A 13507-nucleotide genomic window follows, 5' to 3' on the forward strand; every position below is an offset into this window, starting at 1 on the left:
CAGAAAGTAATGTAGCATAACCCAAAATAAGGACAGAATGATACGTACATGTTCTAAAATGTTCTCGGGAATAAACATTATATATATTTTTAGCATTTAGCTAACCTTTATTTAATCTTTCTTCTATTTTTACACGATTTGTGACGAACTTACTATTGCATACATCTATTTTAATATCGATGGTCGATTAAGCTAAATTTATATTCAGAAATGTTTGTTGAATTTAATATATGTTTAGAAATGCATGTGATTTACATTATTAAATCTGTATTACAAAAGTTTTCGCCATTTCACTAAAATTGTAGAAGATTCGCGAGTGTAAGAATCAAATATATATATATGTGCATGCGTAAACACTAGTATATCGTTTATATTGTTGTGCACGCTGAAATTTCTAGACATTCTCCCCACACTAATAAATGTAACCAACGCGACGCGCCGAAAGAAAGTATACATTAATGATTTGCTATGCTTGGTATTCTATGAGCCTGGGAAGCTATAACTGTAATTAACGCTTTTTAATTGGGATTTTCAGAGATTTGACCATGAACGTTTATAAACTGGACATTAATAGTACATTTATGGTCCCCCATTGGGACAGCAAGAAGCATACCGATTTACAACACTAAAATCAGGGATTCGATTTTCCTTGGTGGACACAGCAGATAGTGTGAAGTGGCTTTGCTATAAGAAAAACACACACACACAATAGTTTTGCGAAAACATTATATGACTGCAACAGTAGAAAACTCACGTACGACCAGAAAAGAAAGAATAATACAGAGCTGAATTGTATCTACATAAACTGGAAATTACTTCACTCACGGTGAACCCTCGATAAAATATCAAGAAAGCTCCATATCTGAGAGAAGACTCAGTATTGTTTATAAGTTTGTAAAACTTTTATAATAGATCAATATTTGTAATAACATTATTGTAAATTGTTTTATTGTATGTAACAGTCTTGCTAGCAAGTAACATAAATTTATCGACGCTTATTTAATTTCCAAATAAATTTCTTTTGGCCAAAAATTAGGCAAGATGCTTCTCAATTTTATAAAACTTGCCATATCTGTCAGTTGGTCGGAAAACCTTTCCAGAAAATTTGTAGTGCTCCTTTGAAACCTATTCAAGCTTTTGTAGAACCTTACAATGACGTGATTGTGGATTGTGTTGGGCTTTTACCCAATACCCAAAAGTCAATCAGGGAACAAGTATTTTTGACTATCATGTGTACATCCACTCGATTCCCTGAAGATATCCTTTTAAGAAATATTTCACCCCGAAAAATTCTGAGGCTTTGATTAATTTCTTTACTTTTTCTGGCTTGTCAAAAGAAATTCAGTCTAACCAGGGATCAAATTTTATATCTGGGTTGTTTGAACAGGTTGTTACCAGCTTACGGCTAAACAAATCAAATCTAGTGCATACCGTCCAGAATGGTACCTTGTACCTTGAGAAATATAATGCAAACTCATGTCTCAATAATGAGAAGGTTTGAAATGAAGGAGTTAATTAATTATTTTTTGTTGTTCGTGAGTTAGTCCAGGAGCCATTATGGATTTGTCCTGTTTCAGTTGGTGTTTGGCCATGAAATGCGTGGTTCTTTGAAGTTCCTGAAGGAGCAATGGTTGAAAGATGCCCCAAAGGAATGCAATTACTGGACCATGGGTCCATGTTTTGGTCCAGGCTTTTCCTCGCTTGTAGATTGGCTCGAGAAACTCTGAAGTCATCCCAAAGTAAAATAATAAAAATCGTTTATGTTGGCAAAGCTGAAGAGCGACAGTTCTGTCTCTGTGACATGTTTTTGGTATTCTGCCTACTTGTGTCATACCAAGATGTTGAAGTTCTATCACATCCAAGGTGCATCTGAAAATGTTTAGCCATTGTGTGTTATTCTAATACCAAAGACAGTCGGTTTGGCTTGGATACCCGTAAAGTTGCAAATGTCGGAGATGAATGCAACATAAAACTGAGTAATTCCGACATTCTGGTCAATCTCTATTCAACGCGGAGTCACTTATCTCCTTAAGAGAAAAATCAACATGTTAGTTTATTGACTGAATAGAAATGTGTATTTTCGGACTTTTCTAATCAAGTTAACACCGCTTTTCATCATGTAGATATAGGTGATGCTTCTCCTATGGAATATCACTATCATGTGAATCAAATTAAGGCCGATAAAATGCGTAAAGTAATGTCTTATATGCTGGAAAACGGCATTATAAAAAGCAGTAAAAGTGATTGGTCTTCATCTTGTGTACTAGTTACTAAATATGATGGGTTAGTTAAATTATTTACAGATATTCGCAAATTAAATACTTTGGCAAAGACAGATTCCTATCCCATTCCAAGAATAAAGGATCGTATTGATAAAATCGGAAAATACAGGTATATCACAAAGTATAACGTACTAAAAGGATACTGGGATGTTCCTGTAACTGACAGGGTAAAATAAATCTCTACTTTTGTCACACCTGATGGATTATACCAGTACAATGTAATACCTTTTAGAATGAAAAATTCTCAAGCACATTTCAGAGAATGATGAATCAATATCTCAACAATTTCTCAAACGTTGGAATTTATATTGATAATATTGTAATCTGCACTGACACATGGAAGAACATTTATATGTATAACGTGATAATTTTAAGTTATTTATTTATTTAAGTCACGTAGTCGTCCATGGCTAAATTTATTGTATTGTAAGTTATCCGAATCTTGCGAACAAGAAAAGTTTAATGAGATTTTTGGGAAAGGCTATGAAAGGAAGTTGAGTAAACATTTTGATAACATCACTGTTCCATTAAGAAATATATTAACAAAAAATCAAAATTTCAAGTGGTTTGAAACATGCCAATCTCTTTTTCAAAAGTTCAAATTTTTATTGTTCATTTATCCTGTATTGATGACACCTGATTTTGATAAGCCTTTTGCATTAGCCATTAGTTCCAACGATTGTCGTGCTGGTGCCATTCCATTACAATCGGACAACAGAGGTATTGAACACATGGTTTCTTATTTGTTTAAAATAGTATAACTGTCATCGAAAGATATATTTTAATGTAGAAAAAGAAACATTAGCTTCAGTGTTAGCTTTAAAACATTTCAATATATATGTATCTGTGTCACAACAGCCTATTGTCATTTACACAGATCATAACTCTTTGACGTTTTTGAACTAAAGCAGAAACCGTTAAATTGGAGTTTATCGTTACAAGAGTATGATCTAAAGATTGTGAATATGAGGGTAGTTGTTAATATTTATGCTGATGCACTTTCACGTATTATTTTATTTTATAATCATAAGAATATTTGTATTGATTGTGTTATGTACTGAAGTAGTTATTGAATTTTGTAATTACGTGAGAACGTGTTAAATTTAATGTATTGTTTACAATGTATATATTTATATATATAATATTTTAATTAAAAAAAATTTAATGCTAATTTTCTAATTCTATAAGAAGAGAAGCGTGTCTGATTTACTATTATATATCTATTTTAATATATTTTTTATTTCTTGTTTTGGAATTTCGCACAAATCTACTCGAGGGCTATCTGTGCTAGCCGTCCCTAATTTAGCAGTGTAAGACTAGAGGGAAGGCAGCTAGTCATCACCACCCACCGCCAACTCTTGGGCTACTCTTTTACTAACGAATAGTGGGATTGACCGTAACATTATAACGCCCCCATGGCTGGGAGGGCGAGCATGTTTAGCGCAACGCGGGCACTAACCCGCAACCCTCGGATTACGAGTCGTACGCCTTACGCGCTAGGCCATGCCAGGCCCCGTTTTATCTCTGAATATACCAAACTTACCTTGTTAAATCTGTTTTGCGAAATTCCCACCTATTAACTACAGTTGTAAAAAAATTTTCGAGGGTAAGAATCAGCAGTGTATGTAAACAATAGCGTATCGTCAGTATTGTTGTGGAGGCTGCAATTTCTAGAAACTCTCCTGATGCCGACAAATGTAACGAGCCCTACTCGCCAAGTGACAGTAGAGATTATACTTGGTGTACTATAAACTTCGGAAGCAATAACTATAATTAACGCCTAAATTACATATATTTGACCAAGGACGCTTATAGATTTCGAACATTACGAACAATTTAACTTCAGCTGATTCACATCGGACAATAGTATTTTACGATGCTATATAACTTCACCATACAGCCAGCAAAGAAAGAACAATACAGAGCTAGCTAGCTTCTTGTTAAGTCTACATTAACTCGAAATTAATTTACTCATCTTGAACCTTCGATACCAAGAAAGCTTCAGACAAGAAAGAATGTTCCATATTTTTGAAAGTTTATAAATCTTTTGTATATGTGTTCTTATTTGTAATAACTGTTATTGTAAATTTTATTATTGTTTGTATATCAAAATATATTTCTATTAGTAAAAAAGAAATTGTGTATATCAGTTTTGTTGTCAGGTGTCATATAATGGATACATGTCGACATTTATTTAACTTCTAAATTTAAATTACATTATAACTCAGTTTAAAAAAATGAAATTGTAATATTTAATTTTATTCTCATTGAATTATAATATTCATACATATATATATGTATTCAGTCGGCGAGTCTTGTATTGCTGAAAATAAAGACAGTATTGCTCGTTACACTGGTGGTAACACCTTACGGAAGAGAAATAATGTACATGATCTGGATTAGTGAACTCTACTACATTTCCTCTCATATTTGTTTGCATTCCAGTTGCTGTTGCTGAAAGTTTTGGAACAAAATGCACTGCTGAAATTTTTGGAATGGTATACAGTAAGTATACAACAGCAAGGATTACTAACAAGTTGATGAAAACACCACAATATTAGTCTTTTTATTACCGAATCGTAAATTGTCAGATATTCAAGTAAATTTTTTAATAACGAAATAATTCATCTGAATAGATAAATTTAACAAGCTACCTCTTAGTAGCAGTTTACTTACATGAAACAAATTTTATGTTCTATTCCATTTTGCTACAATGCATAAAATAAATCGTTCGTGGTGTAACTGATAATTATTTTTCTTATTCCAGATAGCTTCTTTCTTTCTCTGGCCCCTTGTTCTTTATCGTATTGTTCCTTCTTTGGGATGGTTTGCTTCGTTTTGTGTAACAGCAGCTGTTTCCTTCACAGGTAAGATAAGTTGAAATAGTTCTCATTTGCTGTATTTCAGTGTCTTGTTTTCGCTTATTTTGCATAATTTGTTTTACTAGTACATATCTTATATATATATATTATATATATTATCAAATTATATAACCGTGAAAAATTGGCCAGGTGGGTTAAAGCGTTCGACTCGTAATCTGAGGGACTCGGGTTCAAATCTCCATCGAAATATACATGCTCGCCCTTTCAACAGTGGGAGCGTTATAATGTTATGGTCAATACCACTATTCTTTGGTAAAAGAGTAGTCTAAGAGTTAGCAGTGGGGGGTAATGACTAGCTGCCTTCCCTTTAGTCTTACACTGCTAAATTAGGGACAGCTAACGCAGATAGCTCTCGTGTAGATTTGCGCGAAATTCAAACAAACAAACCATGAAAATAAATCAACACCTTATTTAGGTACTTTGCTGATAAAGCACCGTAAAATAACTTGTTTACTTTTAAAAATCTGTTTAACAGATTTTATTTTGAAGTTTCAATCAAATTTGTTTTCATTATTAACAACGACGCTAAACCTAATACTGATGTATTGTGATAAATACAGTTTTTACCGTGTTCGTCATGAGCGATGGGCACTCTTTTCTTTCTTTTTTTTTGGTGACAAGATATTTATAACACATTGTAGTTATTGTCCAGTATTTTAAAATTTTACAAGCTGGGTCCTCAAACTAAAAGGCGTTGACTTATGCAATATTTTTTTTGCCGAACATACCTTGTCAATATATTTTTATATGTACATTTTTTACACTGAATTGTCTAATTTACAGATTAAATCTGAGTTGATTAACATAGTTTATGTTAATTTTTCGAAATGCTTGACATTTAAGGTTCAAGGTTCAGTAGTTTAAGACTAATTTACAATTAGTCATATTATTTGATGGTTCAGTAGTAAGTTTTAGGGCTAAGAAGGATAAAGATTAAAACAACGCTTATCTGACAATGTACTTCTGATAAATACATACCTCTCTATATACAGTAACTGTTCATCTGTCTTTGAGCTTTTGTAAATGCCACTAGCCTTGAAATAGTTTCTGGTAAAACATATATAAAACAAATGTCAGGTTCCTTCAAAATAAGACTCGAAGGACAAAAAGCTTTCAGGAGAAGAGGTTAGTTCAAGATAGCTTCTTTAAGAAGTTTATCAACTTGTATCATACTTTGGGACAGAATCCAACAAAGAAAAAGATTGTTTATAAATAACAACTCATTAAAGCAGCCGATATTTTACTATACCATAAGAATATCAAACAAATTTGATTAAGTTTCGCTCACACATTTGGCCAGCCTTCAGCTTGTCTGTAGCTATAATCTTGTTGCCTAGGTGACATATTCCTTAACATTAAATGTTTGCTTTTTTTTTCTCTACTTCTATGTAAGCCCAGTTTGTTAGGACATAGATTCTACCTGAAGTAAACAGCTAAATGTTCTTTCAAAATATATAGTAAGTTCCAAAAATACAGTACTTCATTATGATTGGAAAAGTAATGTTGATTATAAATTCAATAGTTATTACAAATGTCTTTACAAAATGTGGCAAATTTTAGCAAAAAAATCTTAAGGCTGTTGTGGAAAAAAATCAGACCTGTGACAAAATCATTTGTACTCAACATACATACCTCTATGTGTGGTCAACCCAAGTTTGGTTCATATTCCGACCAGTTGGAGTGCATTGTGATTTTCATGCGAAAAATAAACACACTTTTCTTCATCATCCAGTGTTCAAATGGAATAATCTCTAGAGTCTTTAAAATCCATATCTCCAGTATTTTATTATCATTATTATATATCATATATATATGATATCTGGCTCATACTTTTCTCTACCACAACAACAAACTTTCGCTAACCAAACGTTTAGGATACGATAAATATTTCACAACTCTGAGATCAAATACATAACATTTCGGTGAAAGGTACTCTTTAAAGGGTGTTGAAATGGTCATGGCACAAACATTTTAATTTTCATACATGCACATACTGTTAAACAATACTTTGATAATATAACACAGAATATGAATTGTAGGTCAATGCTGATAAGTTTATCATGTTTTCTCTGTTGCTGTAAATGTTGAATTCATTGCGCATTAGTCTTAAAGGTTTTGTTATTAATTATTTACTTATTTATATTCTTAAACATAATCTTAGTGTGTGGGCGGCATGCTTGTTAAATATTACTTAAATCCTGTGAAAGTTTTACAGAATTTCTTTCTTAAATAATTGTATATTCAGTGTTTTGTATAATTGTTTACAGGAGCAAATGAATTACTCTATTCTTTGATCACAGTACATGCACAAGTTTATTGGTTTTAAAGTTGCACACACTACTTGGCTTCAATATAAGACTGAATTAGATGGGAAGAAAAATGTGGCTTTATTTTAATATGCAGAAGGTATGCTATATTTAAATGGTGTGGTAAAGATGTTAGAGGAAAGTTAAATATTGACCAGGCAATAAATGAATTATGAGTATAAATGATAAATGCAACAAACAAGATAATTGTTTAAAACATAAAACATTTTATTTAGTTTGATTAAACTATGTTTCAAGTGTAAAAATCTTTTAAACTTAAGTTTGTATATATATATATGTTAATATTACATTGTATTTATGTATTAACATATTTGAATAACTATGCCTAATATATATTCCTATTTCCTGACTATTTATTTAATAGAAGTTGGTTGCTGATAGAACTAATTATAATATCAAAATTCTCATGACTAATGCAAAGCCAAAGCTCTTGCCATAAGACGATCTGTCATGGGTGAAACTTCTTTTAAAGCTTTCCGTTCATACAAAAGACTCCTAAAATAGAAGAAATCAATGTTTAAATTATTTTATTGTTAGACATATTCAACGAATCTTCCAATTCACTGAAATCAGAAAGATAAAATTAGATCAAGAGGATTGTTACTTTATTTTAATTAGATTAAAATATACCTAACTAAATATATTAACTTTAGGCTAACAGCTCCTTATTACGACTGTCATAAGAGTTTTATACGTCAGATATAAAAGTTTTGTACATTAGATATAAAACCAATAAATAAAGCACTTTCTCTCGCGCGATTTCATGCTTGCTTTAGGTTATTATTTTCTTGTAATAGTGTAATAAAAATACTACTAGCTAAGGTTTAAGCCTAAAATCAATCACGTTATAATTTTATCAAAAACAAACAGGATAACTGTATCAAAATATGTAAAACTCTAAATTTAATTTTGTTACAATATTTGTTTGAATACAAAAGCATTTTAAATTTAAGTGTATATATATTTTTATGAAAAGTGTTAAAGTGTATAGTAAACCAATAAGTAATGTAAAAATACAATACTTAAATACAGTGGTTCGATTTAAATTTAACACAAATTACTGATATCTTTTTTCTTTACGATGAAAGCCAGTTCATAAAGATAATCAGCATAAATATTAGCATACATCTCAGTAAATGATACTTAATATATGCCAATGTTTAAATCAGCTCTGTGCACATAAACTAATTAGCAATTTTTTATACAATAAAACAATTTCAGTCAGTTTCTTTAGCTCAAATGTATGTCCAGTGATAGCTCTACAAACATCAAGAGACCTCTGCCGTGTAAATTTCCAACTTTGATTTTAAATTAACATCAATATATTTATGTAAAATGTTCCTAATATTTGAGAAAAAATAGAAAGTTAATCACTTACTGAGCTAGTCTATGATGATAATTATTGGAAGACTTCAAGGCAGCATGTATGAGAAGTAGGTTAAACACATCACGCTGTTATAAAAAACATTATACGTCTTCAATATGTATTGTTGAAAAATAAAATGTAAGATCAATCCACAATATACATTTTTACACCATTCTTCACTACAAAAACCTCTTATCAAAATTACAAACTAATTTTTCAATTGTTCTTTTTATAGTTCAGAGAACTACAAAGTTCATTCATCCATCTATGGCAAAAAAAAACAAAAAAACAATGCTTTTCACAAGTATACATCCCCTAGAAATAATGTAACATTTTCCTAAAATACAAATATTGTAAACAATTTCATCGATGAATTTTTTTGTATTCAAATATCTAATTATAAAATTTAACAATGTAATGTGTGAAGATGGGTGAATGTCAGCAAAACTTGCAAATAAAATACATAAATTTAATTCTTCTGATTGCATAAGTATTCAGCTTCTTGAGTCAGTACTTAGTAGAAGCACCTTTGGCAGCAATTACTGCTGCAAGTCGTTTTGAATAGATCTCTGGAAGTTTGCCCAATGAGATGGTGTTATTTTTGCCATTTTCTCCTAGCAAATTGCTTCAATTTTATCAAGTTCATTGAGGATTATTGATGGACTACAATTTTCATTTATTGTACATCAGAAAATTGAATGGGCCACTTCAGGGTATTCACTTTCTTCTTATGAAACCATTCCAGTGTGGCTTTGGGTCATTATCTAAATTTTTCAATTGTTCTTTTTATAGTTTATAGAACTACAAAGTTCACTCATCTGTGTATGGCAAACAAAATACAGATAGGGTGTAATGTAGATAGTCATGATACTATGTTTTGACTTTTTTATTTCCATAGTATTTTAAAGAATTAATGCTTATTTATTTGGTATCGTATTTGATACATTACGTCTATTTTAACTAATACTTAAAATCTTATCAAACCTATACCAACAACAACTGGCAAAAAATTCTGCAATAAATTCTGGCTACAAAATGAAACATCCAATAGACTACATAAATTATTTAAAATAACAAACGTTTACCTCAATACAGTACTAACAAAAGATATTAAAAAATTCACCTGAGCATTACTTCCACCAATCTCAGCAATCTCATACCGAAGAGGATAAAGCAGTGAAACTACATCTTCATATCTCTCTTCATCATAAGCCAGCATAGCTTGGATGATTCTACTTCCTACTTTAGCAGAAACTTTAGAACTCACTCCCTTAGTTTCTCTAACAAAATCAATTAGTATTTAAACATACTTGCATGAAAGTTTTTGTTTTAAGTAAAACATTATATTTCCAAACAAAGTCAATTTTTTGATAACCGAATGTTTAAGTAAATTCAACACCAATAGAAAATAATTTAAAACGTTCAGCAATTGTAGGAAAGTATAGAAAATAATTTATCCCTATTCGTAAATTTTCTTTTTGCTTTTTTATTCACTCAGATAGAAAACCAGACCTAAAGTATCTAGCTAATGAACCCCTGTATAGATATTTTTATGTGTGATTCTTAAAGGTGTGGCTAAGGTTCAAAAATTTGTTTGATAAGCTCATTAATAATTTTGTGTTACGCTTTTATTACCAAATACAGCTAGGTGCTGTATCTTGTTTAGAGCTCCACACTGAGTAAGTCAAACATTGCTTGTATAACTTCCTTACAAACAGTATGTAAGTACTTATAAAGTTGTTTTTTCCTTGTCTTGAGCTAAGGCTACATTCCATAGAGGTGATTTAAGACAACATATACTCACTTGGTCAAACTTCTGTATCATTACTTATTTGAAATGTGGGTCAAACTCATATGAAAGACTGATGCAGAGGTTATGTTTAAGTTAGAATGAAATTGGAATTCATTTCTTCTTAACGTTGTATATTATGATTATTACCGACACAGAAAATCTTGTTTGTTTAACATAAATACATATTCCTTTCTGTTATCACTGAGTGAATAACTTATTTTCTTAGCACTACAGAATCTGGTCAGGCACAACGATACAGTAAACGTATCTTGTGTTTTTACGTGTGAGAAATAACATTTTCTTTGCTGTCTGTATTAATTTTATTATTCTACAGTATATACTAATAACCTTTTGTAAAGTTCATATGTTTACTCTAAAATGTTTAAATTTCGTAACATTAAATGTTTATATATATATTTATTGTTTTAGTATATAATTTTTATCAGTGCCTGTCTAACATTACATCTGCGGAGCTGTAGGTGACCAACAGCTTCGGAACACTTTAGTTGGGAAGAGCAGGCAAACATATGTTAAATTTCAGTTTCTCTTCTCTTTTTTTTTTAAATTGGTGACCTGTGTTGATTATGTTTTAGTGTAGTACTATTTTGCAAAATACAGTCACATTTTAATTTTATTAGATCATATGCGCATGTACATTTTTACGATTTACAAATTAAGAACTTGCCATATTTACCTAGAGCCTTGAATAGCCAAATTTGGTTTCAAGATTTTAAACAATAAAGTCGTGCTTGATTTCACTGGTAATGATCACGGTCAAAATACGCTAATATTTTGCTTACAATTTATGTTTTATGTTATGCTGTTCATTGATTCAAAAAGAACACAAAAAGTAAGTTATTTGTTGTTCCATTCTCATAATTTCGGTCTCTGAATTTTACATGTTAATAATTGGATTGAATTTCAAACAGGTACTTACCTTAAACATATGATAAACGTTTCGTTTTCTTGTTTAGGTTTCTCATACTGTTAACAGCTCATTTGACTAACGTTTTGAGCATCTTTGACAACATGTAGAGCATTCTTAACTTATCCAGACTTTAAACTGTTCTAAATCCATATGACATATTGCGCTCACATAAGAAGGATGTATATAAACTTTACTTACCCAACGTAATCCAGATTTCGTAGTAATTTATAATGGAAATTATAATTTTCCTACACTGAAAATATATTTCCGATAAGCATTTACCACCTCTCACATAAATAGCTATTTTTGTTCAGTACTGCCTTCTATTTGCGAAAACAAATTTTTTCTCATGTCTCAAGCCTCAAGCTTTCACGTACCTTGAAATCGTCTGATTCCCATCTGTTTTGCATGCAAGTCACCATGAAACAACTTTCCATCAATAAGATTGTGGCACACTCTTCTGATGCATATGACTCTGTTTGATTCAACCGAACCATCACTTTGAGCTTTAACAGAAAATATAAGCATCGATTTTTATTGAGAATGAAGGGTGAGAAGTTTGATATGAGGTAAGTAAGTACTTATCGGAAATATATGCTCTTCAAAACAAGAAACGCAAAAGGGATATTCTTTTTTATTTTAAAGAAAAATATATGTAATAACGTTACAAGCTCAGAGTATGTGATGTTACACGTGTTAAGGCACTGATTGTCAGACCAAAATGACAATAAAAGTTGTGCACTTTGAAAACGGAGGAAAACATCGGATTTTTCGCCAAAATGCATGCGTGTCCAATAAATTTGTTTGAGAGACCTGCATGTTCTACAAGTGCAACATGTGCAAAATCCCTATAAAAGTGACGGGTTCTCTGTTAAGTCACCGACACGCAATACAGTTACGCCAAGACTGACTGAAGCACAACGCAACAACGCAATTGGTCGCTTGGAAGCAGGCAAATCTCGATCAGATGTTGCCGGAGCTGTGAATATCCACCCAAGCACCATCACAAGGCTATGGAATCGTCACCAACAACATGGATTAACTCGTGACCGTCCACGATCTGGCAGACCTCGTGTGACCACGCCCGCACAAGATCGCTACATCCGGTTACGTCACCTTCGAGATAGGACCACCACTGCGACGTCTACTGCTTCAACCATACCAGGGCTGTGTAGGATTTCCGATCAGACCGTATGCAACCGTCTACGAGATGCAGGAATCCGACCTCGACGTCCAGTCAGAGGCGTCATCCTCACCCAGCAACATCGTCAAGCACGGCTGCAGTGGATTCGGGCACATCGGGTATGGCCTCATCGAAGATGGAGGCATGTTTGGTTCAGCGATGAATCACGTTTTATGCTTCGTAGGCAGGATGGAAGGACCCGTGTTTACCGTCGCCGAGGTGAACGTTTTGCAGCAAACTGTGTGCAGGAAGTTGACAGATTTGGTGGTGGCAGCGTCATGATGTGGGCTGCCATCGCCTACAATGCCAGAACAGACCTTTTGCACATTTGAGGGAATCTTACGGCTCAATGATACGTCGACGAGATTCTTAGGCCCCATGTGCAACCCATCATGGTGAACGTCAACGACGTTTATCAACATGACAACGCCCGTCCTCACAGAGCCCGACTCACCACTGTCTTCTTGAGACACCACAACATCAACGTTCTTCCCTGGCCCTCCAGATCACCAGATTTAAACCCCATCGAACATCTTTGGGACGAGTTGGACCGACGTCTGCGACGGCGACAACCTCAACCGCAGACTCTATCTCAGCTTGCAGCAGCTTTGCCGGCTGAGTGGACAACTATTCCACAGGATGTGATTCGTCATCTCATCGCTTCCATGGGCAGAAGATGCCAAGCAGTTATTGATGCCCACTGGGCATACTCGTTATTGACGTTGAGTGACGTTAAACTTCACCTAG

General features: G+C 32.8%; 1 protein-coding gene across 2 annotated transcripts in view; it reads right to left on the reverse strand.

Moving 5' to 3' along the window:
- Positions 1–6930: 6930 nt before the first annotated feature.
- Positions 6931–13507, reverse strand: part of LOC143256988 (tetratricopeptide repeat protein 38-like) — a 46490-nt gene continuing 39913 nt past the window's right edge. For both annotated transcript variants that reach the window (XM_076515011.1, XM_076515010.1), the window contains 3 exons: positions 9981–10137; positions 8870–8943; positions 6931–7986 (listed from right to left, as the gene is read on the reverse strand). In XM_076515011.1, coding sequence (XP_076371126.1) covers positions 7902–7986; positions 8870–8943; positions 9981–10137 — 316 coding nt within the window. In that variant the 3' untranslated portion in view covers positions 6931–7901. The remainder of the gene's footprint in view (positions 7987–8869; positions 8944–9980; positions 10138–13507) is intronic.

Source organism: Tachypleus tridentatus, chromosome 7 (genome assembly GCF_004210375.1).
Source record: "Tachypleus tridentatus isolate NWPU-2018 chromosome 7, ASM421037v1, whole genome shotgun sequence".
In the NCBI taxonomy this organism is placed as follows: domain Eukaryota; kingdom Metazoa; phylum Arthropoda; class Merostomata; order Xiphosura; family Limulidae; genus Tachypleus; species Tachypleus tridentatus.